The following is a 25,513-nucleotide window of genomic DNA, read 5'->3' as shown; positions in this document are numbered from 1 at the left end:
ATTGTTGTGAGATGCAGAATGCCGGTTCTCAAACATTTATTTGTGGTTATATTTTTCTTAAGTCGAAGCATGAGTCAAATTGAGGATACCCATCCGCGCTTTGCAAGATCTGTGGTGAATATGGATGACCTTCTGAACATGGAAGACCATTTGGTCTCTAAATTGGAAGGCTACACCGAAAAATTGTCCCAGAAAGCAAAAACCATCAGATGGTGAGTCAAATTGGACAGCATTTCTTAAAATGACTTATAAGGTTTACTTAAAGGGGAATTCAACAGATGAGGGAACAGCTCGAAAAGAGAAAAATGGAGGAGTCCTTCGATTTATTTAACAGGTACTCCTTCATTCGTCACATGCAGGCGAATTGGTTGATGTGGAAACGATATTTAGATAAACCCGTGATTCTCGGTTCGTCATTATGTTATAATATGTTCAAGCTGTAATGCTGTCTTTTCTGTAGATGAGTTGAATTATAGAAAGGTGGAAAATTTGAGGATGCCACAGGAACTTGACTTGTTTGACGCATCTGAAGCTATAAGAAGAATGCAAGCTACTTACGGGATGTTATCCAATGACATAGCCAAGGGTTTCCTAGATGGAGTTCAGTACAAGTATGTAGGGGAACATTTTCCTTTCCTTCCTGGAGTTATTATTTAATCTATGTCAATCCAAGTTCAACACTGGCACCCATTGATTGCCTTGCAATGGGCCGACACCTAATGAATCAATCGCGATGGACGATTGCCGAACAATGGATTCTGGCAGGTATTAAAGCACATGATCGGAAAGATCCTCAAACAGAGATGATGTTACTGAGGGGACCGACAAAAGCTGAACTCTTTAGAACACTCGGTAAAGTGCGGTTCGAAATGAGTAAGTTCAAAAAAAGTTCAAAACTATGCTTTAATTAGGAACACCTTTTTGTTGATTGTAGGAAATATAGGAGAAGCCTTGAAAGCTTATCAAGCTGCTCTCAAACATTCGCCCCGTGATCTGGAAATATTCCAAGAGTATCAAAACTTGAAGAGGAGAGTTCTTACATTATCACCAAGTGAACCGATCCGAGAGGAACCCAATGATGACATCGAAGAAATGGAGCTGCCGCCCTGCTGCAGTGGTCGTTGTGAAAGGCCCCAAAAACTCAAGAGACTATATTGTGTGTATAATTGTGTAACTGCTCCTTTTCTGCGACTGGCCCCCATCAAAACGGAGATTCTCTCGGTTGACCCCTTCGTGATTCTTCTACACGACATGGTCTCCCCCACGGAGGGTGCTCTTATAAGATCTTCCAGTAAAAATCAGATCCTTCCTTCCGAAACAGTCAACGCCGCAAACGAGTTTGAAGTCGCCAAGTTCCGCACTTCAAAGTCAGTTTGGTTTGACAGTGATGCCAATGAGGCGACTTTAAAGCTTACTCAACGTTTGGGTGAAGCAACTGGCTTGGATATGAAACATTCCGAGCCTTTTCAGGTCATCAACTATGGAATTGGAGGCGTCTTTGAAAGCCATTTTGACACATCGCTCGCGGACGAGGATCGATTCGTTAACGGATATATTGACAGACTCGCTACAACACTTTTTTATGTCAGTCCTTCGTTTGACGCTAACGGTTTTCTCATAATCCTAGCGATTCTTTCAATTCCAGCTAAATGATGTGCCACAAGGCGGTGCCACACATTTCCCGGGTCTAAATATCACTGTCTTTCCAAAGTTTGGAACTGTTCTCATGTGGTACAATCTGCACACGGAGGGTTTGCTGCATGTCCGAACCATGCACACCGGCTGCCCAGTTATTGTGGGCTCCAAATGGGGTTAGTAGAGTCTCCATTTCTGATCTTCTTGTATTCTATAAGCTTCATTATCCCCACAGTTGTCAGCAAGTGGATAGACGACAAAGGTCAAGAGTTCAGAAGGCCCTGCCTTAGATCGCACTTAGACTCAAAATATTTGTCATCAATAGAGAAGATTATTATCTAGCCTTTGCTATTAAAGTTTCTACACTTTGTTTAACGAACTATAGAATAAGGCGAAACTAATAGGTGCATCAATATGATTATGACATGATTCGGTACAGAACGTTTTAGTTCTCCGGCTTGATGCACAGTGGGTTTCAAAATGCTGTTCTCGAGATTGGTGCTCCTGGGAATGCTCTTTCTGTCCCTAAGTTTTGGCCAGTTGCGGGAGAACGATGCTCAACAGCGCTTTTCACGATCTGTGGTGAATATGGATGATATGTTGAACTTAGAGGACGATCTTGTCACAAATCTGGAAAAGCTGGCGGAAGCGCTCTCCCGAAAAGCCAAAATCATCAAATGGTGAGTAATGCGTAGGTCCAAACAATCAAGGATTTCTTAATGCAATGCAAGCTCTGAAGGGGAGTCTTCAAGATGATGAAAAGGCGACAGGAGTATAAGTCGTTTAGGGAACTTTTTGCCAATCCGATTGACACCTTTTCCCTCATTCGTCACATGCAGTCGGACTGGTTGATGTGGCTAGTGTACTTGAAAATGCCTGTTGGCCAAGGTTAGATAAATAGTTTGAGATATTCCCAACTACTTAAGAGTCTCTTTGCACAGAAGAATTGGCCGTTCTGGACTCAAGGATGCCTTTATTGCCAAAGTACTTTGACTTTATAGATGCCGCTGAAGGAATTCGAAAAATGCAGGCCACATACCAGATGTTTTCCGCAGATATAGCCAATGGCTTACTAGATGGAGTGCAATACAAGTAGGTTATAAAGTCACCCTAATCAAGAGGGAGTTCTTACTTAATTTAATTACTTAAAGCTCTTCCCTAAAACCGATCGATTGCCTCGCAATTGGCCTTCATCTGATGAATAACTCGCGTTGGTTTGCTGCCGAGCAATGGATAGGTGCTAGCATTGAAGCCTATGATCAGAAAAGTTCTCAGACCGAGATGGAGTTATTGAGGGGACCAAAAATGGCTGACCTGTGCAGAATACTGGGTCAAGTTCAAATGAAGCAGAGTGAGTAGGAAGTGTATACCAGAGGTTATTCGTGTTGGGCATGAGACTTATGTTGATTGTAGGAAATCATGAGGGTGCTCTTCAAGCCTATCAGGTTGCCCTTAAGTTCTCGCCTCATGACCCAGAAATATATGAGGAGTATCGGATCCTGGAAAAAAGGGATCTTACGTTGTCAGATATCGAACCTATGGAGCAGGATGAGGACAACTCCCACGAAAGATTGGTTCTTCCGCCCTGTTGCAGTGGACGCTGTGCAGTTCCCCGAAATCTGAGTAGTCTATATTGTGTATATAACCATGTAACCTCCCCATTTCTGCAACTGGCCCCTATCAAAACGGAGATTCTCTCGGTTGATCCCTTCGTAGTGCTCCTCCATGATATGATCTCCCAAAAGGAGAGTACTCTCATCAGAAATTCGAGCAAGGAACACATGTTGCCGTCCGCCACAACTGACCCAGATGCATCCGATACCGAAACTCAAGTCGACACATACCGCACCTCAAAGTCTGTTTGGTATAGCAGTGACTTCAGCGATACGACCAAGAAGATAACCGAGCGCTTGGGAGATGCGACTGGGCTGGACATGAACTTTACGGAGTTCTATCAGGTCATCAACTATGGGCTAGGGGGTTTCTTTGAGACGCATTTGGACATGTTGCTGTCGGAGAAAAACAGGTTCAATGGAACCGGAGATCGTATTGCCACCACTCTGTTCTATGTTGGTATCCTGAGTTTTAAAAAGTGTCTTGTTAAGATACATTTTTTCTCCTCCAGCTTAATGAAGTTCGCCAGGGCGGCGGCACGTACTTCGCTCGACTAAATCTCACGGTATTCCCACAGCCAGGATCGGCCCTCTTCTGGTATAACTTGGACACGAAGGGTAACGATCACATGGGCTCCCTGCACACCGGCTGCCCAGTCATCGTGGGTTCCAAATGGGGTTCGTAGATTTGGAGCTCAGATTGGTTGTGTAACCATGAACATTTTTCCCTCGACAGTTATGAGCAAGTGGATAAATGATATGGGACAGGAGTTTACAAGGCCATGTGTCGATTCAAGTTCAAGCTCAAAAGAGGTTTTATCAGCTGAGCGGCTTATAATTTGATTTATTTCTTCATTTTTATTCCATAATATAATAAAAGGTTGGTAAAACAGAAAGTATATACTATTGTTATTCGTGGTAGAGTGTCACCAATGGATCAATAAAGAGCACTTCTGCTTTGATTGGTGCGAGCAGAGAATAGAAAGTTCTTATTTTGGTATCATAGAAGCAGTAGAGACTTGCGATTTTTTGAAGCCTGTATTCATTACTTTCCATATTTAATTCCGTGCTTCTGGGCGGATCGAGCAGAATATGATAGCTCAAGCGCTTTTGCATCCTGACCAACTGTGCATTGCGTGGATTTGACTTTAGAGCAAACTCAACAGTTTCGAGCGCTAGAGGCCAATTTTCTAGGAAGTGATTGAAAATTAAATTACTCATTGCAAATGAACCCACTTACGCTGTTTCACATAGATTTCAGCTAGTTTCAAGTATAAATCAGCAGCATTAAAGTTCAGAGACAAATCAGTTGGATCCCGATAAGTTGAACTATCTAACATGGTTATAGCCACTTTCAGCCACTCCTTGGACTCGTTATAGTCTTTTATTTCCCTACTGTAATCCGACAACGCAACGCAATCGCGGAGAGACATTAAGTTCCTGTTGCAAATAATTTATATGTATAAATATTCTAATTTTAAAGCATTCGCATTATACTCAGTCTGAATGCCTAAGATTACACCGTTTGCGATATCTTGCGGTGGCATTTGATAGGCGTTTATTATTTTGGAAATGCCTTGGCATACTTCTGAGATATCATTTTTGGTAGGCAAGTACTCCTTGATAGACATTAGAGATGCCAGTTCATCTGCAATAGTGTTCAACTTAAAGGCGTTTAACAGTCGACACTCTTACTACCATTTCCTGGATCTTCCTGTAGGAAGAGCTGCCAGTGTGTCCAGTCCGATTGCATATGATGGATTAATGAGTAACTCGCCACTGGACTAGACGCAATGGCCAACTTGTCTCGTTCAAACTGAATATGATATGTGGCCAAGTCGAAAAGGACTCTGAAGAATATTGATTAGACCTTAACTACCAAACTACTTAACTTACTCGTCGATTATTTTTAACTTCGTTTCCAGCGCGTGTATATAGTTTTCTAAATATTTCACTACATTTTCCTGAATCTTTAAGATATTTATCAATTTGAATTTTGATAAAGAATGCCGATTTTCAGCGTTTGAATAAGACAAGTCCACCATGGTTAGTCCAACTAAAAGTATACAGGCGGACTTCATGACCACAATTTCATCTGATGATTGCTGAAATACATGAAATGTGTTTTTGCAATCATTGCTGCTGCATTCGTTTCCTTATAACCCAAAGCTAAAACATTTAAGCAAGGCGAATCGATTTTATTTGTACACATATTTACGCTCCATTTCTTCTTTTCCTGACTTTGGCAGAAAGATCCTCCACCTGACTCTCACTAACAGGGCTTAGAACTTCATAGAGATCCTTTTCTTGGAGACTCAGGTTTTTATAACCATTTAAGGTGACATTTAGCCAGTTCTCAGCATCCGTATAGTTTTTCTTGTCGTATGCATGCAGAGCGATTTGCAGGGACTCCAAAGGACTATTAAACAAAAGGAAGTAAAGACAACAAATTTGATAAAGATTTGTACCAACCTAAGTTCATAATTTCCCTGAGTTTCGTTCTTATATAAATCCATTGCAGCTTTAATGGAATTCGTATATTCATCTTTCGTTGGCATCTCGCTCCTCATCTCTTGAATCTCGGATATATACTCTAGTGAGCAGGTTATTGTCTTTCTGTTGATTGTAGGATATTCATTAGGATATTTACCTGTGGCTAAGGGCTTTTCCATTAGCTTTCTCCAAGCTGACCAATCAAAGTGCAAGTGGTGTAGTAAAGAGAAGCTATTAAGGGGATTGCCTAGATACACTTCAGGATCTTTTCCCACATTAGCTAGCTCAGATTTTCGATCATCTATATAACTGCACAACGAAAAGTGTTGAAGAATTTTACATATTTTTCAACTATTTACCGATTTAAGGTACTAATGTGATCCTGAAGGTCTTCAGAGTAGCCTTGCAATTGAGTCTTGAATCGGGTATCGATATCTAAATAGGCTTTCATCTTTGTAGCGCAGGCCCATTTGGGTAAAATCAAAACAACCAAAAGAGCAGAAAATCCAAGAGCGCTCCACATGACTGAAGTAGGAAAATAATAAAATACTTCGATCCGAAACTGAAATCAACCGTAGCGTGACAAACTAAATAGTGAAACCTCTCTCATAATATTTCCACCCTTTTTATAGTTTTTATTATTCAATATTCTAAATGCTTGTCAAACATGGCCTCCTAAAAATTTGTTCCCTTTCATTTATCCACTTGGTCATGACTGCAAAAATAGATTTTTTAACTTAAGCATATCGATTTGTCGATACTATATTACCCCATCTAGAACCCACAACTGTGGGACAAGCTGAGTGGGCTGTTCTATTATCACCTTCACCCTTGTGATGAAGATTGTACCACAGAAGTGCTGAGCCCTTCTTGGGAAACACGGAGAGTCCGAGTTTCGGGAATATGGTGGCCCCACCTTGGGGCACGTCACTCAACTTCGGATGATTGGGGAGGATTACAAAACATTCACCCTAAAACATGTATTACTTACATAAAACACGGCTGTGGCGATGCGATCCGAAAAGTTGTCCAACTGGGGAAGATTCAAATTTATCAGGGAAACCAACTGTGGAACATGTCTTACTTCTGCTTCTCCTAAAAAGTCTAAGTGGATGCCGTAGAACCCGCCTATTCCGTAGTTCAAAACCTGAAAAGGGTCCGCGTCGTGGATCTCGAAATTGGTCATGTCCTGTGTCAGTTGCGACAGTCTCTGGATCAGTTTGCTATTCTCAACTAGCCATGTGCCCTTGGTGGTCCGATCGGGGTCCTCTGTATAGTTTCCGTCCTTACTCACGGTAACGGCTCGTGCAAGTCTACCCTTAGCCATATTCCTAATGCTGACAATGTCCTTGTCAGGAACTACATCATGAAAGAGCACCATGTAGGGATCGAGGCACATTAGTTCCATCTTCAGAGGGGCCAATCGAAGGAAATACGAAGCTGTGGTGTTGTACAAGCAATAAAGTTTCGTGGTAGGTCGGCATTCCGAACTGCAGCATTTCTTATAGACTCCTTTGGACTTCTCCTTCTAAATCAGAAAGAGTTGAGTAATAGTTGTGTAATACAATTTCATACCTTTTTCGCTGACTCCTTGCCAATGCGAATATTAATCTTTAGCCGAGAAAGGGCTCTTTGCAGACTGACCTTTTCCGGCCAATTCCTAATAGCGAGTTGCAGCTCACTCATGGCCAAAAATCGAAGGCCTGTAGAACTTTATGGTCACAGCAAAAACTATAGCTAATGCTTAAAATCCTACCTAGGCTATCTTGGATCTCCACGAAAAGCTCGTAGAAATCGACCAAGGGCATTCCGAGTTGGGAATAGATATATTCGATTTCTTCATCTGCCTCGTACATCTTCAAACCCACCATCAACCACTCCTTGGCACGAATGAAGTCCTTATGTTTGACCATGTGCCTGGCAATCGTAATACACTGCATTCCATCCAGCGATGTACTTAGGAATTAATATCACGATTATATGGAAAGCTAAACCTATTTAAGTCATACTTGTGATGGATGTCCTGAAGAACTCCCTTGGCCATTTCGGCAGTTGAGAGTGAATAGGTCCACTGAATGAGACTCAATCCTCTGATGGCCTCCTCAATGTCCTTTAATGTTGGCATTTGCGGTGCAATGGCAATTATATCATTAACAAGAGCTAGAAAATCGGAATAAGTTAAATCACTCCTCTGCACTAATATTACCTACTCTCCCATGGCTGCTCCTCCATAAACCACATCCAGTTTAGGTAATCGGAGTACAAGCGGCGAGTGATCCGAAAATGTTTAATAGGATCTTCGGGAAGTTTCTTCTCTCGATCGTTATCAGTCATTTCCAAGTAGCTTTAGTGATAAGGAATCATAAATAATCTCTTAAGTTACAGTTTCCACTTACTATTCTATTGTGTCCACTCTTTGCTGCAGTGCATTTGCAAACTTCTGTAAGATATTCAGCAGGTAGTGCTCATAGTCGATGAGTTTACCCATGTCGTATATCGATATGGCATAATTATTTTCCAATATTGTCGTTTTGCTATGACTCTTGGCCAAAACTAGTAAGTATAAAATGGCTATTGAAATGAGTAGCTTCGGCATCTCGTGGTCAACTGAGCGAGAAAACCTGGAATATAGTATATTTATCGCTTTTGGTGGGGAAATCCATTTTTGATGCTCTGATTTTACTTAATTTTCCAAGCCACATGAAAGATGAAAACTTTAACAATAATATGTTTTAGTTCATTGTATATTGATAGAGAGGTCGCAAGCGTGTTACTCTCTGTTTTCTTAGCGGATCCTCATCGGGAACCTCTACTTTTTGTATTAGAAATGCCGAAAAATGCCCAACTGTGTCAATGTTTGTTTAGCTGCACTAATGGCAGACAGACAGTCACCGAAATTGTCTATCTGGAATCCAGAACAGTCTTAAATGGGACACTGAACAGTCAACATGTTCCGGCTAAGTATTATTTTACCATTAATCTGCGTATTCTCAGTCAACGGAGATTACTACTCGGCTATAAGTGAGCTGGAAAGACTACTCGACGTGGAGGCTTTTATAGTAGAAAAGTTCGATGAATATCTTGAAAGGGCTCAGCAAGAACAGGAGAACTTGAAAAGGTGCTTCTAATTAGAATATCTTTCAATCAATATAAAAATGTTTATTTTGCATCAAAGATTTTTAGATCAGATAGACGAGCAGCAAAATGATCGTGGCGATCTCGAGGAATACTTCGGCAATCCCATCAATGCCTTCATCACCATTAAACGCCTCGTTCATGACTGGAAGTTTAATGTATTTGATCCTTTGTTCGACTCCAGTAATTTTGAGACCTACAAGAGCAACCTAAGTGATTCGCTCGAGAAGATCAACTTCAAAGGACCCACTCAAGAGGATCTACACGGAGCCACCCGCGCTCTTCTTCGGCTGCAGAATATCTACCAACTAAACACGGACCACCTAGCTTCTGGCGTTCTGCTTCCCGGCGAGAAGAATCCACTGGGCACCTCGTTGAGTGCAAGTGACTGTTTTGAGCTGGGCAAGAATCTCTGCCAGATTAAGGAGTACTCTTACGGATCCGAGTGGCTATTGGAGGCCAGAAAACGATTGCACGGTAAACCATTAAGTTTTATATCACCGAATGTGAGCGATGTCGAGATACTGCAGCACCTTTCAACCGCCTTCAATGGTTTGGGAAATCTAAAATTAGCCCATAAATTAAATAATGAAATATTGGATAAGAAGCCTGATCATGAGGATGCTCTCAAGAACAAGATACTGTACGAAGGCCAATTGGCTAGGGAGCGAAGTTTTGTTCCTAGAGAGCAAGCGGAACTGCCTAAAAAAGTAAGTACATTCCTTACTAAAATTGTATCTTTCACTCTGACCCATTTCATTAGGAGCAAAAGGAGAGCTACAAGCTATATACACAAGTTTGTCGAGGAGAACTCCATCAATCTCCTCGGGAGCAGAGGAATCTGAGGTGCTGGCTCTCCCATCAGGGAGTTCCCTACTATCATCTTTCACCTTTCAAAATCGAACAATTGAATTTCGACCCTTATGTCGCCTACGTTCACGAAGTTCTGTGGGACAGCGAGATAGATACGATCATTGAGCACGGCAAAGGTAATATGGAGCGTTCAAAGGTGGGTCAAATCGAGAACTCCACCACAACTGAGGTCCGGATAAGTCGAAACACCTGGCTATGGTACGATGCGAATCCTTGGCTTTCCAAGATTAAACAGCGCCTGGAGGATGTCACCGGACTAAGCACGGAAAGTGCGGAGCCCCTGCAGCTGGTCAACTACGGAATTGGGGGACAGTATGAGCCGCACTTTGACTTCGTGGAGGTGAGCTCATCCAGTATGTGAGACGACAGAGCTTCCACAATTTTCTGTACATCTTTCAGGACGATGGTCAAAATGTTTTCACCTGGAAGGGCAACCGCCTGCTGACTGCTCTTTTCTACGTAAGCCTTCTGACATCAAATTCAAACACAACTGAAACCCCATCTTCTATTTCTTCAGCTAAATGATGTTGCTCTGGGAGGAGCCACAGCTTTTCCCTTCCTCCGATTGGCTGTTCCGCCGGTGAAGGGAAGTCTTTTAATCTGGTACAATCTGCACAGTTCTACCCACAAGGACTTTCGCACGAAGCATGCTGGTTGTCCAGTCCTCCAAGGATCAAAGTGGAGTAAGTAAAGCATAAACACTTTTAGCTATTGTTTCCGATGTGAGATATTTTATCTTTTAGTTTGCAATGAGTGGTTCCATGTGGCTGCTCAGGAATTCAGGCGACCTTGTGGCTTGAGCAGCGATGAGGGAAAATTCTTGCATTTGAAGGACAAATAATAACCACAGTAAAATTATAATGTAATTCGTTTAAATAAATACTTGTAATAATCCAAAAGAAAGCCATTTTATACTCACCACAAAGGTTAAATATCATTGGGTAGATAAACAAAGTTCAATCGAATGACTAAAAAACTAATCTCACCACTTTCCTAAGATATATGGGAAATGGGGGCCATGGCCTCAGTTTAGCCCCACAATTCAAGCCGGTCAGTCGAGCGTTCTCCAGTCGGTTCGAAATTCGATCTAATACATAATATAGAAAATATCTCTAGTCATTGACCCGAGGGCCAAGAGCAAAGTGAAGAACGAAAAGACTGAAAAAAGGCCCGAAGACATCTAATTATGCAAATGCCGGTGGTTTTTAGTGTTTTGTGGCTGCTTCAGCTGTTTCTGCTCGTGGAATCTGTTGCTGGAGCTAATTTCGCCAGGGGAGAGGAGCAACTGGAGGCTCTGCTGGACACCGAAACGCAGCTCATCGATGGGTTGCGTGATTATATCGAGCGATTGGAGCTTCAGCTGGAGGAGATCCGAAGGGAGACCTCTGCCATCGAGGAGATCCACAGTCAAGTGGATAGTGTGGAGGAGTACATGGGTAATCCACTAAATGTCTTTGGAATTCTCAAGAGGTTCGAGAGTGTGTGGCCCGGATTGGAGCAGAAGGCGAATGCCACTCTGGAGATAGGGTTCGGAGAACGGTTGTCCAACAGGGAGTTAACCCTTCCCAGCGAGGAGGACTACGAGGAGTCCCTGAATCATCTGCTACATCTGCAATCCGTCTACGAATTGGACTCGAACAGCCTCTCCTTGGGCGTGGTGAATGGATTCAAATTGGGGTGAGCAAGCTGAAGCCCAGAAAATGGAAAAACCAAAGCAATCAAAAATTGTTTGCATAATTTCAGCTCCTCCATGTCCTGGGGCGACTGCTTGGAAGTGGCTCGCAAGTCGGACTTTCCTGTGGCCAAGTTCTGGCTAGAATCTGCTTTAGAGAAGCTGCCCTCCGCCTCCGAAAACTCCACGGAATCGCAGAGGGAACGTGAAAGCGGACGTGTGCACATCCTGGAGGCAACTCTCAACATTGAATACCGCGCTGGTAGGTTGGCCTAGGATTAAGTGCAATATCCCGGCCAGAATTCCAAATTTCGTTTCTTTTATTTTCCAGGTGAGCTTTCCCGAGCCCTGGCAACTGCCGAGGAGCTCCTACTGCTGCTACCAATGAACCAAGGCATTCAAAAGGCCAAAAGAAAGATTGAAAAAGCCATGGCCAAGAACGAATTGCCCAAGGGAAGGGGCCAAAAGTCGAAGCCAAAGAAGCAAGTAAGTGGGTGAATCAGAGATGCAAAATCATTTTTAGCCGTAGGTAGTGTCAATTCAAGGAGCCAGGGATTAAGATTTATTATTAAAAAATGATTAATATTAGACTAACAACAAAAATTAATTATTATTTTGCATAGAAATCCAAATCCACGGAGCAGCTGCTCATTGAGGAGATTTGTCGCGGAGCAACACAGGAAGTCTCAACAGGAAGTCGCTTCAACCAATGCCAGTTGGATGGAAGTTCGCCCTGGTTGCTCCTCCAGCCCTCCAGGTTGGAGCCCATCAGTTCAGATCCATATATAGTTTTGCATCACGATGTATTGACGCCGAAGGAATCCGGTGAATTGCTGGAGCTTATAGATGAGGAGGATGCAAAAGGAGTTAGCTATCAATCGCTGAAGCTATCCAAACTGGCACAAAAGAAGCTTGGAAGGATTAGTCGTCTCCTGAGACTTGAGAGTGGGGACCTAGATCCCTGGACCGGACGTCGCCATGGTCACGAGCACATTACCAAGTTGGAGGATAGCTCGGAGTTGCAGCATGTGGCACGTCTCATGTTGAACGTACGTGTTATCCAGCGCGGCCTAATTAAATGACTAATGTGCCACTAATTAATTTCCGATCCATTCCCCGCGGCTTAGTTGCAGGCACCCGGAATGGGAGGAGCCGTGGTGTTTCCGCAGCTAGAACTCGGCGTGAATGTCCCACGTGGCTCGCTGCTCCACTGGCGCACACGATCCGCCGGAGGCTCGTCATCCAAGTGGGACTACCGCAGTGGCCAGGCCATCTGTCCCGTGCTCCTGGGCGTCCAGTTGTGTAAGTTGCGGCGTGGATGGATTTCGCTTGCGTGCCGGGATTCAGTTTGCGGCCCAGTCGCACTTACCACATCCCAAAACAAGCTGTCATCGCTTGTCAGTCGAACGTGCTGCGAGATACCCTGTGGGGGGTATATTAGTTCTCCATAAAATATTCGTACAAAAATATTTTAATCGTCGTTGAAAGTAATATGAATCTTTTCATTGCTCACTCTTTCCAAGAACTACATAATTTGGCTTTATCATACAAAACAGTCATTTCTTTGGAGACAAACTCTGTACAGGGTATCGCGTGGTCGACTCTCACTTTCTCTTTGCTAATTTCCATTTTTATTCATCTCAATTTCGCATGCAGCCGCGTGGACAGGACTCAATTGACGTGGGCAGCGAGGCCTGATGGGTTTCCATGGTTTCCCGATCCGTGCGACATGTGCATTAATTGCCAGCTGGGGAATCAAATAAAGTTGACCTTGGCACTTGATTAAAAATCAGCCTTTTATTGCGTTATTTCCCGTTGGGAGTGCCCATCCGGCGGTGTGAATGGGCTGGGCAAACAAAGGCTGCCATCCATAATTGTTTGTTTGTTTGTTTGTCGTTAAGAGGAAGCCCGCTGCTCAAACACTGGTCCATAAAACAAGTGTGCTGGCCGCCGCCTCTGAAGTCCGTAAATCAGCAAAGATTGCGGATCCCAACAGTGTGAGTTATGATGGTCGACTCATTAACAAATCATTGCTCCAAATTGGCAGCCTGCGGGGGAATCATCCATAACAATCCATAAACAATAGACCGCAAGCCAATATGAACTGTCGCAACAGTCGGATGCGAAATGTTAATCGGCCCTAGCTGCCGGAGCTGCTAAATAGTCGAACTGCAGTCTTAAATATCAAACAGTTAACTGCCAATTAGCCCGTATTAATATGCCTGGCTGGTCTAATCTCTAGCTAAAGACAATGGCCGATTCGAATCCGATCCGAATGCGAATCGAATTCAGAATTAAGAATTCGAAACGAGCTCGCCGGGCCGATAAGCATCAGTAAATCAGCGCAAAACAAGCCATAAAACACGCCGGGCCGAAAAGAAACCCGTACGCTCCTCTTGCCAACTTCTCCGCATCGGAACATGCACAGAACTGGCTAATAAAACAGTTTTCTTCAAATCATAGGCCACCGCAACTAGTTTCGCCATCGCACATGCGAAATTTATTCTCGCCGCCGGTTTGCTCTCCGCATCTCTGGGGATGTCTCAAATTGGATATCTCTCGAAGATGATCTTGGATCAGTTCGCCACGAGCCGCGAACATCGGCGGACTTGCAGATCTTCAAGAACGTACTAATTTTCCGTAGCAAGGATATTTACTAGAACACTAAAGGATATATACGAGGAGTACAACCATACAATGCGTGGACTCACGTTACTGGTGGGACTGTTCTCCTTACTGGCTCAGGGATCACTCGCCTCGGATTACTTTTCATCCATTACGGGTCTGGAGGATCTCTTGCATACGGAGCAGTATCTTACAAGGGAACTGAGGTCAAAGGTTAATGCAATCAAAACTGCACTACAACACCTGGAGAGGTGAGTAGAACCATGAAATTGATCGATATAGTTCATTAAGGGGCCCATTTGAGGAGAGTTCAGGATAGACATATCCATTTGACTATTGATACAACAAATCGTATTCGCTTATGGATTATACAATAGCGTAACCTGATAGCAAAGTTAACCCGTATAAATGTTGTCAAGTCACGTCTTTGGCTGAATAGGATTAACCAGTTAGCAACAACTTTTGAAACTGGATAACACTTGTGTTATTGAAGCCTTTGAATTGACATCAGAATATTTAGGGATACACTCTGAGTGCCAATACGAAGTGGACTTAGTTTTAGCGGGAACTCAATGGTCGATCCGTGGCCCATTAAAGGCCCACAATAGTTTTTGTTAGAACACGATATTTGAAACAATGCTAATTTAATTACAGCCTTTGGTCGTAAGAAAATCCATTAAAATTTTACTACCCTTTGAAAACTAGTTTACGTAGCCGCCAAATCACAAGGTGCCAGACTTAATGTCTGCTATACATTTGCAAAGATTGTCATGCCAGTGATTTTGGCTAAGAGTTATCACAGATGTCCACCTGTCACCAATCTGGAGTAGTTAGCCTAATCTGCTAAGTATAGCCCCAGATATTTGATCATTTCTGACAGTTGGCCGGATCAGCGAATATTGGTTATCAGGTTTTGGCTTTGTGTTTGGCATTTCGCTTTCGTTTTATTTGATTTCGCGCCGTTGTTTCTTATCGCGGCGGTCATTAAAACTATTATGAATATAGAATCACACATAAATTAGAATTAATTAAGCCGAAATACGTGTATGGGCTACTATGACGACACGAGACTCATAAATCGACCAAACTGGTAGGCAACTCTAGTCCGAACTCGTTCAATCCGCAGCGAGCTGTCCTCCATCGAAAAGGAGCACACCATGGCCGCATCGGACACGGAGAACTACCTGACCAACCCGGTGAATGTGTACCGCCTGATGAAGCGCCTCCACACGGACTGGTCTCTGATGGAGGGACGAGTGCAGCTGATGGCTGAGGAGATGAGTGAGTGCACCCACCCCATGCAAGGATTACTGCTATTAAGATTTACCTTCTCACCCAGATTTCAATGCTACCAGAGAGTACGGCCTGAGCTACCCCAGTCAGGAGGACGTGGAGGGTGCTGCTCTGGCCCTCGTCCGCCTGCAGAGCACCTACAAGCTGGACGTGGCCCAAGTGGCCCAGGGCATCCTGAATGGCGTCAAATACGGGTGAGACCTCAAAGTGGGTTGGGTGGCGGAAGCGGATAAGCAATAACCAGCCAGGCTTAAAATACGGACTATCCCATCTAATCCCAGTTCAATCGAGTGGCTCCCCTTATTACTTAACCCCAATCGAAATCACTCTAGCAGGTGTTTTGGGAAGTCTACCGACTATTAGATCGTGGAAAACTTAAATTTCAAGCACGTTTGAAACCGCAACTCTAAAGTTTCAATATTGCATTAAACATATAACATATTTGAAGGCTTGATTTTATTGATACAAATCATAGCTATTTAATTGAAATTAATTGTTTTAAATCCCAAATTGATTTTAAGGGTATATTGTAGTTGAAAGAACCTATCAAAACTCTTCCAGCCTTTATTTTTAGCTCCGATATGAGTTGGCAGGATTGCTTCGAGCTGGGTCAACAACTCTTTGAAATGGAGGACTACAACAACACCAAGGTCTGGCTGCGGGAATCGATGGAACGCTTGCGACGTCAGACCAGCCACGCCTCCAGCCACCTAGCGCCCACCAGCGGACCGGATACGGTTACCCTCAACAAAATGGAGGCGACGGCCAAGAGTTTGTTCCAATTGGGTGAGCAAAAAAATAAAACCAGTGGGGATGGGTGAATAGGCCAGCATTCAGGATACTCATTCGGTTGATTTTAGGCGATTTCGACACGGCTTTCGAGCTGAGCCAGCGAGTCCTTCAGTTCGATCCCAAACGCATAAGGAACTGGCATCTCGGCGACAAGGGAACGGCGCCTCCGGAGGACATCGATGATGTGTATCTACCAAAGCACTCGGACTCCTACAGCGTAAGTCTAAGGTTACTTTGAAATAATGAGGAGCTAAAAGTTTAATTCCATTCCCACAGCTATCGCAGGAGTTCGCCAAATACGAAAAGGTGTGCCGCGGTGAGGTGCATCCAATTTCCCGCCAGGAGTTGCGGTGCCGCTATAGTCGGGGAAACCATCCGTATCGCTTTCTGGCGCCACTGAAGCTGGAGGAGCACAGCCTGGATCCCTATGTGGCAACCTTCCACGACATGCTGAGTCCCCTAAAGATCTCGCAGCTCCGGGAAATGGCTGTTCCCCGCATGCATCGCTCCACAGTGAATCCCCTGCCCGGCGGACAGCTCAAAAAGTCCGCTTTCCGGGTGAGCAAAAATGCGTGGCTGGCGTACGAGTCCCATCCCACTATGGTGGGCATGCTCCGGGACCTGAAGGACGCCACCGGGCTTGATACCACCTTTTGCGAGCAGCTCCAGGTGGCCAACTACGGCGTGGGTGGGCACTACGAGCCGCACTGGGATTTCTTCCGGGACCCCAATCATTATCCGGCGGAGGAGGGCAACCGCATTGCCACTGCCATATTTTATGTGAGTTCTTACATGGCCGTAATCCCCTACATGATTTAGTAAGAGCAATAATCTTATCCGTACAGCTATCCGAGGTGGAGCAGGGCGGGGCCACCGCCTTTCCCTTCCTGGACATCGCCGTGAAGCCGCAGCTGGGCAACGTTCTCTTCTGGTACAACCTGCACCGCTCCCTGGACAAGGACTACCGCACCAAGCACGCCGGTTGTCCAGTGCTCAAGGGCAGCAAGTGGAGTAAGTAACCTGGAGGGAGTTGCTCCATGTCTTAAACTTTAACTATCTAACTAATTAGAACTTCAGTTTTCCGAGCACATACTAAAGCACACTAAATGTTAATCACATCTAATGCACTCATAAGTGAAGTGAGACCACCAGCTACCTCGAGTTGACATACACAATTAATGTGATTCATTTCCGCCCGATCTTTGCAGTTGGCAACGTGTGGATACACGAGGTGACCCAGACCTTCGCCCGACCCTGCGACGTTTTCCGGGATCACGAGGTGTCACTGGAGTACGAGATAATCAAATAAAGCTCGTGATAGTCAGGTTAACCTCAGCGTGTCTCTTTTTTGGCCTGAACAGACTCAGTGGGTTAAGGGGCTTGAGTGCTCGGCAGAATCACTCAAAGCACTGAAAACACTCAAAACAAACGAAGCGAACTGGCTTTGAGATGAGCCAAAAGCCAGTTGCGTATTCATTTGCCGGCTTCATTTGCATAAACAAGTTCACGGACAAAGTTTCATTGGGGGATTTGAATATTTTCGGGCCTGTGAAGTGACAACTGCTGCGAGCAGACAAGTGAAAGTAATTAGCGGGGAAATTCAGACTGGCTGGAAAAGTATGAGATTGAGATGTGATTCCTGGAACAACTGCCATAACTTTTGCCTATGTACACGCACTTACACAATTCAGTTTATTGAACCCACTTCACTTATGGGCCCCATTCAAGCAGAACCTGGCCCCCGCGGGCAGTTCTTTGACCAGAAACGCCGTTCCATTCGATTTGAGCGCTGGAACTGCTCGAACGACACCCGCAGCTCGAAAACGCTTGATCACAAACGCCGCGAGCTTTTTCTCATCAGATCTTTCAAAGATCGTCGCTTTTGCCGCCAACTGAAAACAGTTCCTAACGAATCGCGGCTGGAACAACAAGCAAGCGCGATCCGCGTTCTGAAAGCCGGTGGCGTTTTATCGGTTAAGTGCGATGCTTTTGGCCAAGTGCGTTCTTCTCTTGGTCCTGCAGGTATTATCCTGCCGCGGCGAGTTCTTCAGTTCCACCTCGGGCCTGGAAAAGCTGTTCGAAACGGAGGTCGTCCTCCTGGCAGAGCTGCAAAATTATGTGAATGAAATTAACCAGCACGCTGAGGCGCTACAGAGGTAAAAGGGATAGAATTTTAAGGCATCTTTCAAGGATAATTTTTGAATGAAAAATAATGTTAGAAATGCAAAATACCTAGTTAGTTACCAATGCGACAATATTTTTTTGAGCTAATAAAAATATATGAATTTATCTGCACATCTTACAGAAACTTGTGTTGATGTTCCAATCAAATAATTATGCTAATTTTATGAGAGTGGAATGAACTGAATTAAAATAATTTCGCAGACTAACGACCATTGCTCCTCCAGCGAGAAGCTTTTAAAAGGCCAGATTAAAATGGAAAGTTTTTCAGGTTCTAGCCGAGCCTACCTACCACACTTTGATTCCAGATGGTCAGTTTTAATCAGATGCAAATGAGATACGCATTTCGCACACATGCCACTTTTAATTGGCAGAGCCCATCAATTTTCCAGGCATATATTTTCCAGATGAAAAACTAGAATGAAAAACAATTGGCAGTACATGTCAGTCGGAATGCGATTGTGAATTTTTCATTTCAGCTGTCATCTACACAACCGCCCACGTAAATCAAAAATTCACATCGAACTCGGGTGGGCAGATTTCTAGCTGCTGGTTCGATTTTGGCTAATTAAAGGCGGGTGTGGGAGAGATGGCTCACCGAGATATTAAATTCTAGTTAGCTTCGGTTAGTTTTATTACAATTATGCTGATGTGTGCCTCAACGACCGACCGGTTGTCATAAAAGTGAATGGCAACCCAGCGATTTGTCGCCGATTGCAGATTTTAAACTCCCCAACCGATGGATGCTATTTGTTCGGATGCGCCGGGTGATATTTATTTTATGGACTGCTAATTTCTCCTATTTCTTGGCTTGATTTATTCGCGCCGGTTATTATACTAATTAATGGCTCATATAAAGCACCAATCGACGGCAAACCACTTTCAGTATCTTGTTGAATTTTGCATTTAATTATCGTTCGAATCGATTGCTACCATCCCAGATCGATATCTAAGAAACAATTGCCGCTAGTTTATTTTGTTGTTCAGAAATACTCATAAGTGTCATCGACTTGGCAGATTTCGGATCTTAAAATATGGTGCACTCATCGCCTCGGATATGCATAACATACAGTGTTATTTGTTTATCGTGCGCATTTGCAAACCGGATTCCTGGCCATCTAATAAGAAACCGTTAACAAATTGTAAAGTATAATATTTATACCGACCTGAGTCAGCCGCCGTAAAAAAGTAAAAAACTGGTCTTTCAATGTGGGGCCCTGTAAGAAATTTAATTTATCTGACTTACTCATTGCTTGGCGTCTCCTTTTCAAAGCCCAAATAAAATAGATTTATTGGGAACAAGTGCTGCCACTTAATCATCAGCACAATGAAGTTTCCAACAAAAGAAGTGAGCTCAAATTAGTTTGTGTCTTGCTTTAGATTCACATTATGGTTACGCTCCCAACTTAATGACTTCTAAATTAGCCACAATGCAGGCGACAGGCGTGAAAATAAATGCGTTAATTATTCAAAACAGGTAACCCACCGATAAAACTAAACTTGAATACATTTCGGGGCAGTACTGCTTATTCTTAAGAGATTTATTTATACCTTAATTCTGAAAAATGGTCCCAATCAGAAGGTGCTTAAATTCATTAACACCAGGGAAAGAGTTTTTAAAAGGTTACTAAGCGAGAAGTTTAAAACGATTGAATATTTCTAAAATATGGAAAAAGGCGAAGATAAATCTAGAAATGTATAACAATTTATTTAATCTCGAGGTATCTGTTATCATGTATCTTTGTGTCTTTAAAAAGCCTTATTAATTATACTTAAACTCAGGTTCCGTTTTGCCAGTGTATAAGCCAGGGAACTTTAAGTTTTAGTTTGACCATCCCAAATAAGTTAATTTATGCAAATTCCTTTAGTTATGAGTCTGATTAATGATTACTTTGTTTATGATCTCAGTGAGATTGATGCCATCCGCGTGGAGCACCTGAATGCCGCCGATGGAATCGATGACTACCTCAACAATCCGGTGAACGCGTTCCGGCTGATAAAACGCCTTCACAGCGATTGGGAAACCTTCGAGGGCAGTGTTACGGCGGATTCGAGTCGCTCAAGTGGGTTTCTTTCTATATCCATATTTAAATTGTGTGAGATGTGATATGAACTTATGTTCCTGCAGACTATCTAGATACCATGGCAAGACTTAAGGAGAATCTGAGCTTTCCTTCGCAGGACGATTTTGTGGGATCGGCGATAGCTCTTACGCGACTTCAGCAGACTTATCAATTGGATGTGGCTGAGCTGGCCAGTGGAATCCTGAATGGCGTTAAATATGGGTGAGCAATGGCCATGATATAAAAGCTCTAATACCATAGCTTGGTATTGTGATGAACACACGATGGGAAGTTTAAAAAAGTGTTTGTTGAAATGATGGCCCAACACAATCTGGAAGTTTTTGCGCTTTTAATTTGTTGTCATAAGATGACAAAGCAGCAATTATAAGTTTTTTTATTCCGGAGCCATTTTATGTTGTGAATTTAAGACTGGGATATTTGAGCGAAACCAGTAAGGTGGGAAAGTAAGCTATAAAGTTAACGACTTGGCTTGCTTTTGTCTATCTAACATAATTGCTAATAATTTATGTTTAACATACTACAAGGTTTTGTCAAAATAAACAATTAACACGGTAACTACTATATATTAACCCTTTAGTACGGCCATGTCGTGGCAGGATTGCTTTGTCCTTGGCCAGCACCTGTACGCCTTGCGAGATTACAACCACACGGTGCCATGGCTGCAACAGTCGATGCAGTTACTCGGAGAACAGTCATACGGGTCGGAGTCCGCGTCCCTAGACTTTATGGAGGCAGTGGTGGAATATCATCGTGAGATGGGCGCCCACGAAAGTGCCCTGAGTCTGGTGAACCATGTGCTTTCCATAGAACCGGACCAAAGGAGTCACCTTCTAGAGGCTCGTCAGCAACTGGAGGAGCTAATCACTGATGGGGACAAGAACGGGTTGCTTCACTTGACAGCACGAAGACCTGGAGACTACCATGGATCCCGGGAGTTTCGTATGTACGAGCAGGTGTGTCGAGGCGAGCTGGCACCACTTCCATCCAAGCAAAGAAGTCTTAGGTGTCGCTTAAGGAAGAGTCGCTTGGGCTACGCTCCTTTTAAGTTGGAGGAGCTCCACCTGGACCCTCTAGTGGTGCAACTGCATCAGGTTATTGGCTCCAAAGACTCGGAATCCCTTCAGAAAACAGCTAGGCCTAGGATAAAAAGATCCACTGTGTACTCCTTGGGGGGAAATGGAGGTTCCACGGCAGCCGCCTTCCGCACCAGTCAAGGTGCCTCCTTTAATTACTCCAGGAACGCAGCAACGAAACTTCTTAGCCATCATGTAGGTGACTTCTCCGGCTTGAATATGGATTATGCAGAGGATCTGCAGGTGGCAAACTATGGGATCGGTGGACACTATGAGCCGCATTGGGACAGCTTTCCCGAAAACCACATTTACCAGGAAGGAGATCTTCATGGCAACCGAATTGCAACGGGCATTTACTACGTGAGTTTATTGCAGTTTTCCAATCTTTTAGAATAATTAACTGAATATTTTCCAGCTATCTGACGTAGAAGCCGGTGGAGGAACCGCATTTCCATTTTTGCCACTGCTGGTGACCCCAGAAAAAGGAAGCCTTCTCTTTTGGTACAATCTACATCCCTCTGGGGACCAGGATTTTCGAACCAAGCACGCCGCTTGTCCTGTTCTTCAGGGCAGCAAATGGAGTAAGTGCATCTTTTAGACCTTGCAGCTAATTCAGTTTATAATGAATTCATTCAACTAGTTGCCAATGTATGGATTCGGGAACGCAATCAGGATAATGTAAGGCCCTGCGATCTCGAAAGGGGCCAGGAAATCTCACTGAATTACAGGGACTTCGACTAGAAAATTTACTCAACGCCAATTAAAATAAGATATTAATTTATTAAATGTGTAAATTACACCTAATCTCGATATGCTAGCGACTTGTAGCTATCTGAGGTGAGGTTGCAGGGACGACGGAACTCCTGGTAACCCGAGTGCATCCAGACATTGCCAACTGTAATATGAACATGAAGTGATAAATACAATTTTTAGATACTTATGAAAAGAGGAACTTCTCTTTGAAAGTGTACTTACTCCGCTTGGAACCCACGATTACTGGACAGCCAGCATGCAAAGTGCGAGCATCCACATCCAGGGATCGATGAAGATTGTGCCACATGACCAGAGCTCCTTTGACAGGAGGCAGGAATACATTAAGCTTGGTGAAGACGGTATAACCTCCTTGTTCCACATCAGAGAGCTACAATATAAGAAGCTTGTAAAAGATTCAGAACTAAAGAACTATAACCCACATAAAACATGCTGGTGGAGATGCGATCTCCTTCGAAGTTCTTCGGCAGATTGACCTCAAAGTAATCCGGATGCGGCTCGTACTGCCCTCCAACTCCGTAGTTGGCCACCTGCATATACTCCGCTCCGGCCATATCGAATCCAGATACAAACTGGATGATCCGACTTACGGAATTCATCACCGGGGACTTGTAGTCGAGCCAGGTTTGCTGACTGACCCGCAAGTCCCTCACGGTGCGTTTTCCACCATCTCCGGCCACAGCGGACCGAACCATCTCCTCCTTGTCCGCTTCCTCGAAGATGGATAAAATCTGTTTGGAGCTCAGCATTCCGTGATAAACATTTATGTCCGGATCCAAGTGTACCGGTTCCACTTGCAGTGGAGCCAAGGTGAAGTAAGCATGGCGTTTTCCATCCAGGTAGCAACTTAAGGGATCACCACTTCGCTCTTCGGGCAATCTTCTGCCCTGGCATAACCTAGTATAGTTGGAAAACCAAGAGGGGTTCGTCTCCTTGACATTCTTTCCTGGCACCCTGCTCTCCAGATACTTTTGAGTTTGCTGGGCGGAATGTGTTGGTTGCGATTCAAGGATCTGACTCAGTAGTCTTCCGGCTTTCTTTGGATTGCCCAACTCAAAATTAGCCATGGATGCATACTCACGGATATCCGAATAGTAGTGATCCTCATCTTTTTCCTCTCTTGGACTATTTTGGAGAAGGATAAATGCCACTTGAAGCCATTCCAGAGATCTCTGATATTCTCCGAGATCGAAGAGCTGTACACCTATTTCGTAGCATTCACGCCATTGTAAGTCCGAACCGTAGGTAAAACCACCGATGATGCCATCGGCCAAATCCGAGGTCGCGAGATTATAGACCTTCTGTAGCCTGGCCAAGCCCTTGATGGCTCCCTGGAGCTCAGATTGATCTGGGTAGCCCAAGTCCCTGCTCAGAACCTCCACGAATGCACGGAACTCTTTTGGGTGTTCAGAACTTATTGTATTTGTTAATTATGGGATTACAATACCTACCTTCTCTAGCGTTGTTGGCGAGTATGGGTTCAAAGATCAGTGCATCCCAATCCTGAACCAATCGCTTGATCAATCTGAAGGCATGCAATGGGTGTCCGAGATAGTCATCCAGCTTTAATTGGGATGTCGCCCACTCATGTTCCTGTTTTATTTGCTCAACATACCTGTTAAATACTCAAGTAATTTTCCAGACTACTTTCGATTATGTCGTAGTACCTGCGGTAGAAGTCAAGCTGCTTTTGCTGGGACTCCACATACGAACGCGTGGCATTTAGGAGTTCTTCTTCCACTTGTGCTAAATCCTGCATGCTGTCAACCGATGAGTAAAACTCACCATTCGCTACTCCAGCCAAAATTATAAGCTGGAAAATCCCAACATAGAGACAGTGCCGATCCAACATTATGAACAGAGCACTGTGAACCACGAGTTACTGATGTAGACTGGTTCTTATTCAGGTACGAACTGAGCCAAATAGAACGATATTCCATTTGAAAACTGTCACGTATCCAGACAGAAACGCTGTGCAAACAAAGATGTCAGATACAAACACCCTCACAAGTGATGCTAAGTAAACAACTCGTTCGATTTGACTCTCTAAATCTCTCCATCTCCTGCCCTCAAATTTCATAGCTGAACAGGTGGATATATTCTCAATGCAAGTATTTATTTGGAGTCTACCTTTTCATCCGTAATCTAAATGGCTGCAGACAAAGTGTTCTATAAATTTTGCTAAATTCGTTACTGCTCAATCACTTAGTACGAGATGCCGGTGTTGTCGCGGATCCAGTCCAAGTAGCCGGTGACACGGCTGAAGACAGCGGGAGCACCAGACTGGCAGCCGGCGGCGGAGACGAAAGAGGTCACTCCGACCAGGCGGTTGCCCTCGTGTGTGACCAGGGGACCACCGGAGTCACCTCCGCAAGTGGACTTTCCGCCGTTGGTGTTGATGCAAATCATGTTGTCGTGGAGAGACCAAGTGCGGCTGCAATCACCCTGGGACATGATCTGGACATCGACGGCCTGGAGCCAGTCGGGCAGTGGGCTGCCATCGTAGGTGCCGCCCCATCCGGAGGCCACGGCCCACCATCCAGCGTAGTCCTGGTAGCGGTCGTTGAAGCTGGGCAGCTCCACCTTGTTGACCAGGTGCCAGAAGTCGACGTGCGGGGTGCGGATCAGGGAGATGTCGTTGTGCAGGTTGCCGCTGTTGTAGTGGTGGTGCTGGACGAAGTTTCCGCTTCCAACCCAGTGGGTGTATTGGGGCTGGTTGCGCAGGCTGGCTCCGTAGTTGATGGTCACTCCATTGGCTCCGTTGGTGCAGTGAGCGGCGGTCAGAACCCAGGTGTTGCCGATGATCGAGCCACCGCACCACCAGTTTCCATTGCCGCTGAAAAGGAGACCCACGATGTAGGGCACCTTGCCCTCGTAGGCTGGGTAGCCGTTGGTAATGCGACCCTGGATCTTGACATCCTTCACCGGGGTGGGGACCAACTTTTGCTCCGGGGTAGGAATGGCTGTGGCGGCGGCCACGGCCAGAGCCAGGAATACGAAGAGTTTCATCTTGGCAGGTCTAACAACTTGTGCCGTTTTCAGAAACGGACCGAGCATTTATACCATCGCCTTATCAATATCATGGTTTCTTGTCGCTTTTTAGTAATATTTGGTGTCAATATATTTTGCCCGATTTCTGTCGTGGCAAGTTAAGCTGGCTGATAAGACTTAAATTATTGCCTTTATGGTACTTGGCAATTGATGAGTGGCATTATTAGAGTAAGTCCATAGCCTGTAATAATATGCTCGGTAATCCTCTGATCTTAGATTTAT

General features: G+C 44.4%; 10 protein-coding genes across 15 annotated transcripts; 6 read left to right on the top strand and 4 right to left on the bottom strand.

The window, feature by feature from the left end:
- Positions 1 to 9: 9 nt before the first annotated feature.
- Positions 10 to 2,014, top strand: LOC117144996 (prolyl 4-hydroxylase subunit alpha-2). 2 transcript variants are annotated; one of them, XM_033310475.1, is made up of 7 exons: positions 10 to 212; positions 266 to 408; positions 461 to 611; positions 674 to 873; positions 935 to 1,584; positions 1,646 to 1,811; positions 1,871 to 2,014. In XM_033310475.1, the coding sequence occupies exons 1-7, from the start codon at positions 19 to 21 to the stop codon at positions 1,975 to 1,977; spliced, it is 1,611 nt and encodes a 536-aa protein (XP_033166366.1). In that variant the 5' UTR covers positions 10 to 18; the 3' UTR covers positions 1,978 to 2,014. The 2 variants fall into 2 exon arrangements, with proteins under 2 accessions (XP_033166366.1, XP_033166367.1); XM_033310476.1 differs by having other exon boundaries at positions 123 to 212; positions 254 to 408.
- A 21-nt stretch (positions 2,015 to 2,035) lies between these two features.
- LOC117144995 (prolyl 4-hydroxylase subunit alpha-2) lies at positions 2,036 to 4,119 on the top strand. Of its 3 annotated transcripts, none has more exons than XM_033310472.1 (7): positions 2,036 to 2,315; positions 2,375 to 2,523; positions 2,580 to 2,727; positions 2,787 to 2,986; positions 3,049 to 3,704; positions 3,761 to 3,926; positions 3,985 to 4,119. In XM_033310472.1, the coding sequence occupies exons 1-7, from the start codon at positions 2,116 to 2,118 to the stop codon at positions 4,089 to 4,091; spliced, it is 1,626 nt and encodes a 541-aa protein (XP_033166363.1). In that variant the 5' UTR covers positions 2,036 to 2,115; the 3' UTR covers positions 4,092 to 4,119. The 3 variants fall into 3 exon arrangements, with proteins under 3 accessions (XP_033166363.1, XP_033166362.1, XP_033166364.1); XM_033310471.1 differs by having other exon boundaries at positions 2,577 to 2,727; positions 3,985 to 4,118; XM_033310473.1 differs by having other exon boundaries at positions 2,235 to 2,315; positions 2,367 to 2,523; positions 2,577 to 2,727; positions 3,985 to 4,117.
- On the bottom strand, positions 4,103 to 6,351 carry LOC117145739 (prolyl 4-hydroxylase subunit alpha-1). The gene is given in 11 exon segments (XM_033311500.1): positions 4,103 to 4,438; positions 4,489 to 4,688; positions 4,746 to 4,896; positions 4,947 to 5,098; positions 5,145 to 5,337; positions 5,340 to 5,417; positions 5,522 to 5,667; positions 5,721 to 5,841; positions 5,899 to 6,050; positions 6,101 to 6,303; positions 6,343 to 6,351. Coding segments are annotated over 11 exon segments (1,686 nt in total). The 3' UTR covers positions 4,103 to 4,157.
- On the bottom strand, positions 6,246 to 8,337 carry LOC117144997 (prolyl 4-hydroxylase subunit alpha-1). Of its 2 annotated transcripts, XM_033310477.1 has the most exons (9): positions 8,138 to 8,337; positions 7,952 to 8,085; positions 7,751 to 7,901; positions 7,498 to 7,697; positions 7,317 to 7,444; positions 6,826 to 7,269; positions 6,733 to 6,774; positions 6,511 to 6,676; positions 6,246 to 6,456 (listed from the first exon to the last, which is right to left on the bottom strand). In XM_033310477.1, exons 1-9 carry the CDS (start codon positions 8,335 to 8,337, stop codon positions 6,392 to 6,394), a joined length of 1,530 nt encoding a protein of 509 aa, XP_033166368.1. In that variant the 3' UTR covers positions 6,246 to 6,391. The 2 variants fall into 2 exon arrangements, with proteins under 2 accessions (XP_033166368.1, XP_033166369.1); XM_033310478.1 differs by lacking the exon at positions 8,138 to 8,337 and having other exon boundaries at positions 7,751 to 7,851; positions 7,948 to 7,975.
- Positions 8,338 to 8,549: 212 nt separating this feature from the next.
- On the top strand, positions 8,550 to 10,590 carry LOC117145738 (prolyl 4-hydroxylase subunit alpha-1). Its single transcript, XM_033311499.1, has 6 exons — positions 8,550 to 8,859; positions 8,917 to 9,586; positions 9,640 to 10,089; positions 10,149 to 10,208; positions 10,267 to 10,432; positions 10,493 to 10,590. Exons 1-6 carry the CDS (start codon positions 8,690 to 8,692, stop codon positions 10,588 to 10,590), a joined length of 1,614 nt encoding a protein of 537 aa, XP_033167390.1. The 5' UTR covers positions 8,550 to 8,689.
- Positions 10,591 to 10,935: 345 nt separating this feature from the next.
- Positions 10,936 to 13,167, top strand: LOC117145613 (prolyl 4-hydroxylase subunit alpha-1). Of its 2 annotated transcripts, XM_033311330.1 has the most exons (6): positions 10,936 to 11,426; positions 11,493 to 11,683; positions 11,753 to 11,907; positions 12,045 to 12,470; positions 12,549 to 12,723; positions 13,078 to 13,167. In XM_033311330.1, exons 1-6 carry the CDS (start codon positions 10,936 to 10,938, stop codon positions 13,098 to 13,100), a joined length of 1,461 nt encoding a protein of 486 aa, XP_033167221.1. In that variant the 3' UTR covers positions 13,101 to 13,167. The 2 variants fall into 2 exon arrangements, with proteins under 2 accessions (XP_033167221.1, XP_033167219.1); XM_033311328.1 differs by lacking the exon at positions 13,078 to 13,167 and having other exon boundaries at positions 10,942 to 11,426; positions 12,549 to 12,944.
- Positions 13,168 to 13,791: 624 nt separating this feature from the next.
- LOC117145612 (prolyl 4-hydroxylase subunit alpha-1) lies at positions 13,792 to 17,461 on the top strand. Its single transcript, XM_033311327.1, has 8 exons — positions 13,792 to 14,297; positions 15,173 to 15,327; positions 15,386 to 15,533; positions 15,914 to 16,125; positions 16,200 to 16,348; positions 16,408 to 16,911; positions 16,977 to 17,142; positions 17,340 to 17,461. The coding sequence occupies exons 1-8, from the start codon at positions 14,119 to 14,121 to the stop codon at positions 17,438 to 17,440; spliced, it is 1,614 nt and encodes a 537-aa protein (XP_033167218.1). The 5' UTR covers positions 13,792 to 14,118; the 3' UTR covers positions 17,441 to 17,461.
- A 206-nt stretch (positions 17,462 to 17,667) lies between these two features.
- LOC117144954 (prolyl 4-hydroxylase subunit alpha-2) lies at positions 17,668 to 22,415 on the top strand. Its single transcript, XM_033310409.1, has 6 exons — positions 17,668 to 18,287; positions 20,221 to 20,375; positions 20,441 to 20,597; positions 20,974 to 21,829; positions 21,885 to 22,050; positions 22,110 to 22,415. Exons 1-6 carry the CDS (start codon positions 18,115 to 18,117, stop codon positions 22,208 to 22,210), a joined length of 1,608 nt encoding a protein of 535 aa, XP_033166300.1. The 5' UTR covers positions 17,668 to 18,114; the 3' UTR covers positions 22,211 to 22,415.
- Positions 22,270 to 24,092, bottom strand: LOC117144955 (prolyl 4-hydroxylase subunit alpha-1). Its single transcript, XM_033310410.1, has 5 exons — positions 23,908 to 24,092; positions 23,692 to 23,855; positions 22,663 to 23,636; positions 22,445 to 22,610; positions 22,270 to 22,364 (listed from the first exon to the last, which is right to left on the bottom strand). Exons 1-5 carry the CDS (start codon positions 24,090 to 24,092, stop codon positions 22,270 to 22,272), a joined length of 1,584 nt encoding a protein of 527 aa, XP_033166301.1.
- Positions 24,093 to 24,335: 243 nt separating this feature from the next.
- Positions 24,336 to 25,270, bottom strand: LOC117144956 (serine protease 1-like). The gene has a single exon (XM_033310411.1). The coding sequence runs from the start codon at positions 25,247 to 25,249 to the stop codon at positions 24,446 to 24,448; it is 804 nt and encodes a 267-aa protein (XP_033166302.1). The 5' UTR covers positions 25,250 to 25,270; the 3' UTR covers positions 24,336 to 24,445.
- Positions 25,271 to 25,513: the final 243 nt, after the last annotated feature.

The sequence above is a fragment of the Drosophila mauritiana genome, chromosome 3R, assembly GCF_004382145.1.
Source record: "Drosophila mauritiana strain mau12 chromosome 3R, ASM438214v1, whole genome shotgun sequence".
Taxonomy (NCBI): Eukaryota; Metazoa; Arthropoda; class Insecta; order Diptera; family Drosophilidae; genus Drosophila; species Drosophila mauritiana.
This window is presented reverse-complemented; position numbering and strand designations above follow the sequence as displayed.

Bases quoted from the DNA above. Each gene is read 5' to 3' on its own strand.
- LOC117145613 (XM_033311328.1), top strand. From the start codon at position 10,942: ATGCCGGTGGTTTTTAGTGTTTTGTGGCTGCTTCAGCTGTTTCTGCTC. The intron at 11,427-11,492 runs GTGAGCAAGCTG...GCATAATTTCAG, and splicing joins GTGAATGGATTCAAATTGGG to CTCCTCCATGTCCTGGGGCG. The intron at 12,471-12,548 runs GTACGTGTTATC...CCCGCGGCTTAG, and splicing joins TGGCACGTCTCATGTTGAAC to TTGCAGGCACCCGGAATGGG.
- LOC117144956 (XM_033310411.1), bottom strand. From the start codon at position 25,249: ATGAAACTCTTCGTATTCCTGGCTCTGGCCGTGGCCGCCGCCACAGCC.
- LOC117145612 (XM_033311327.1), top strand. From the start codon at position 14,119: ATGCGTGGACTCACGTTACTGGTGGGACTGTTCTCCTTACTGGCTCAG. The intron at 16,126-16,199 runs GTGAGCAAAAAA...GGTTGATTTTAG, and splicing joins CAAGAGTTTGTTCCAATTGG to GCGATTTCGACACGGCTTTC. The intron at 16,349-16,407 runs GTAAGTCTAAGG...CCATTCCCACAG, and splicing joins AGCACTCGGACTCCTACAGC to CTATCGCAGGAGTTCGCCAA.
- LOC117144955 (XM_033310410.1), bottom strand. From the start codon at position 24,092: ATGTTGGATCGGCACTGTCTCTATGTTGGGATTTTCCAGCTTATAATT. The intron at 23,856-23,907 runs GTACTACGACAT...AGTATTTAACAG, and splicing joins CAGCTTGACTTCTACCGCAG to GTATGTTGAGCAAATAAAAC. The intron at 22,611-22,662 runs GTGGGTTATAGT...CTTATATTGTAG, and splicing joins TCTCCACCAGCATGTTTTAT to CTCTCTGATGTGGAACAAGG.
- LOC117144995 (XM_033310471.1), top strand. From the start codon at position 2,116: ATGCTGTTCTCGAGATTGGTGCTCCTGGGAATGCTCTTTCTGTCCCTA. The intron at 2,987-3,048 runs GTGAGTAGGAAG...TGTTGATTGTAG, and splicing joins TCAAGTTCAAATGAAGCAGA to GAAATCATGAGGGTGCTCTT. The intron at 3,927-3,984 runs GTTCGTAGATTT...TTCCCTCGACAG, and splicing joins CATCGTGGGTTCCAAATGGG to TTATGAGCAAGTGGATAAAT.
- LOC117144996 (XM_033310475.1), top strand. From the start codon at position 19: ATGCCGGTTCTCAAACATTTATTTGTGGTTATATTTTTCTTAAGTCGA. The intron at 213-265 runs GTGAGTCAAATT...GTTTACTTAAAG, and splicing joins AAAGCAAAAACCATCAGATG to GGGAATTCAACAGATGAGGG. The intron at 874-934 runs GTAAGTTCAAAA...TGTTGATTGTAG, and splicing joins TAAAGTGCGGTTCGAAATGA to GAAATATAGGAGAAGCCTTG.
- LOC117145738 (XM_033311499.1), top strand. From the start codon at position 8,690: ATGTTCCGGCTAAGTATTATTTTACCATTAATCTGCGTATTCTCAGTC. The intron at 8,860-8,916 runs GTGCTTCTAATT...TTTGCATCAAAG, and splicing joins GAACAGGAGAACTTGAAAAG to ATTTTTAGATCAGATAGACG. The intron at 10,090-10,148 runs GTGAGCTCATCC...TACATCTTTCAG, and splicing joins CGCACTTTGACTTCGTGGAG to GACGATGGTCAAAATGTTTT.
- LOC117144997 (XM_033310477.1), bottom strand. From the start codon at position 8,337: ATGCCGAAGCTACTCATTTCAATAGCCATTTTATACTTACTAGTTTTG. The intron at 7,902-7,951 runs GTAGGTAATATT...CCGATTTTCTAG, and splicing joins GGAGGAGCAGCCATGGGAGA to CTCTTGTTAATGATATAATT. The intron at 7,270-7,316 runs GTATGAAATTGT...TTTCTGATTTAG, and splicing joins GCAAGGAGTCAGCGAAAAAG to AAGGAGAAGTCCAAAGGAGT.
- LOC117144954 (XM_033310409.1), top strand. From the start codon at position 18,115: ATGCTTTTGGCCAAGTGCGTTCTTCTCTTGGTCCTGCAGGTATTATCC. The intron at 18,288-20,220 runs GTAAAAGGGATA...TTATGATCTCAG, and splicing joins CACGCTGAGGCGCTACAGAG to TGAGATTGATGCCATCCGCG. The intron at 21,830-21,884 runs GTGAGTTTATTG...AATATTTTCCAG, and splicing joins TTGCAACGGGCATTTACTAC to CTATCTGACGTAGAAGCCGG.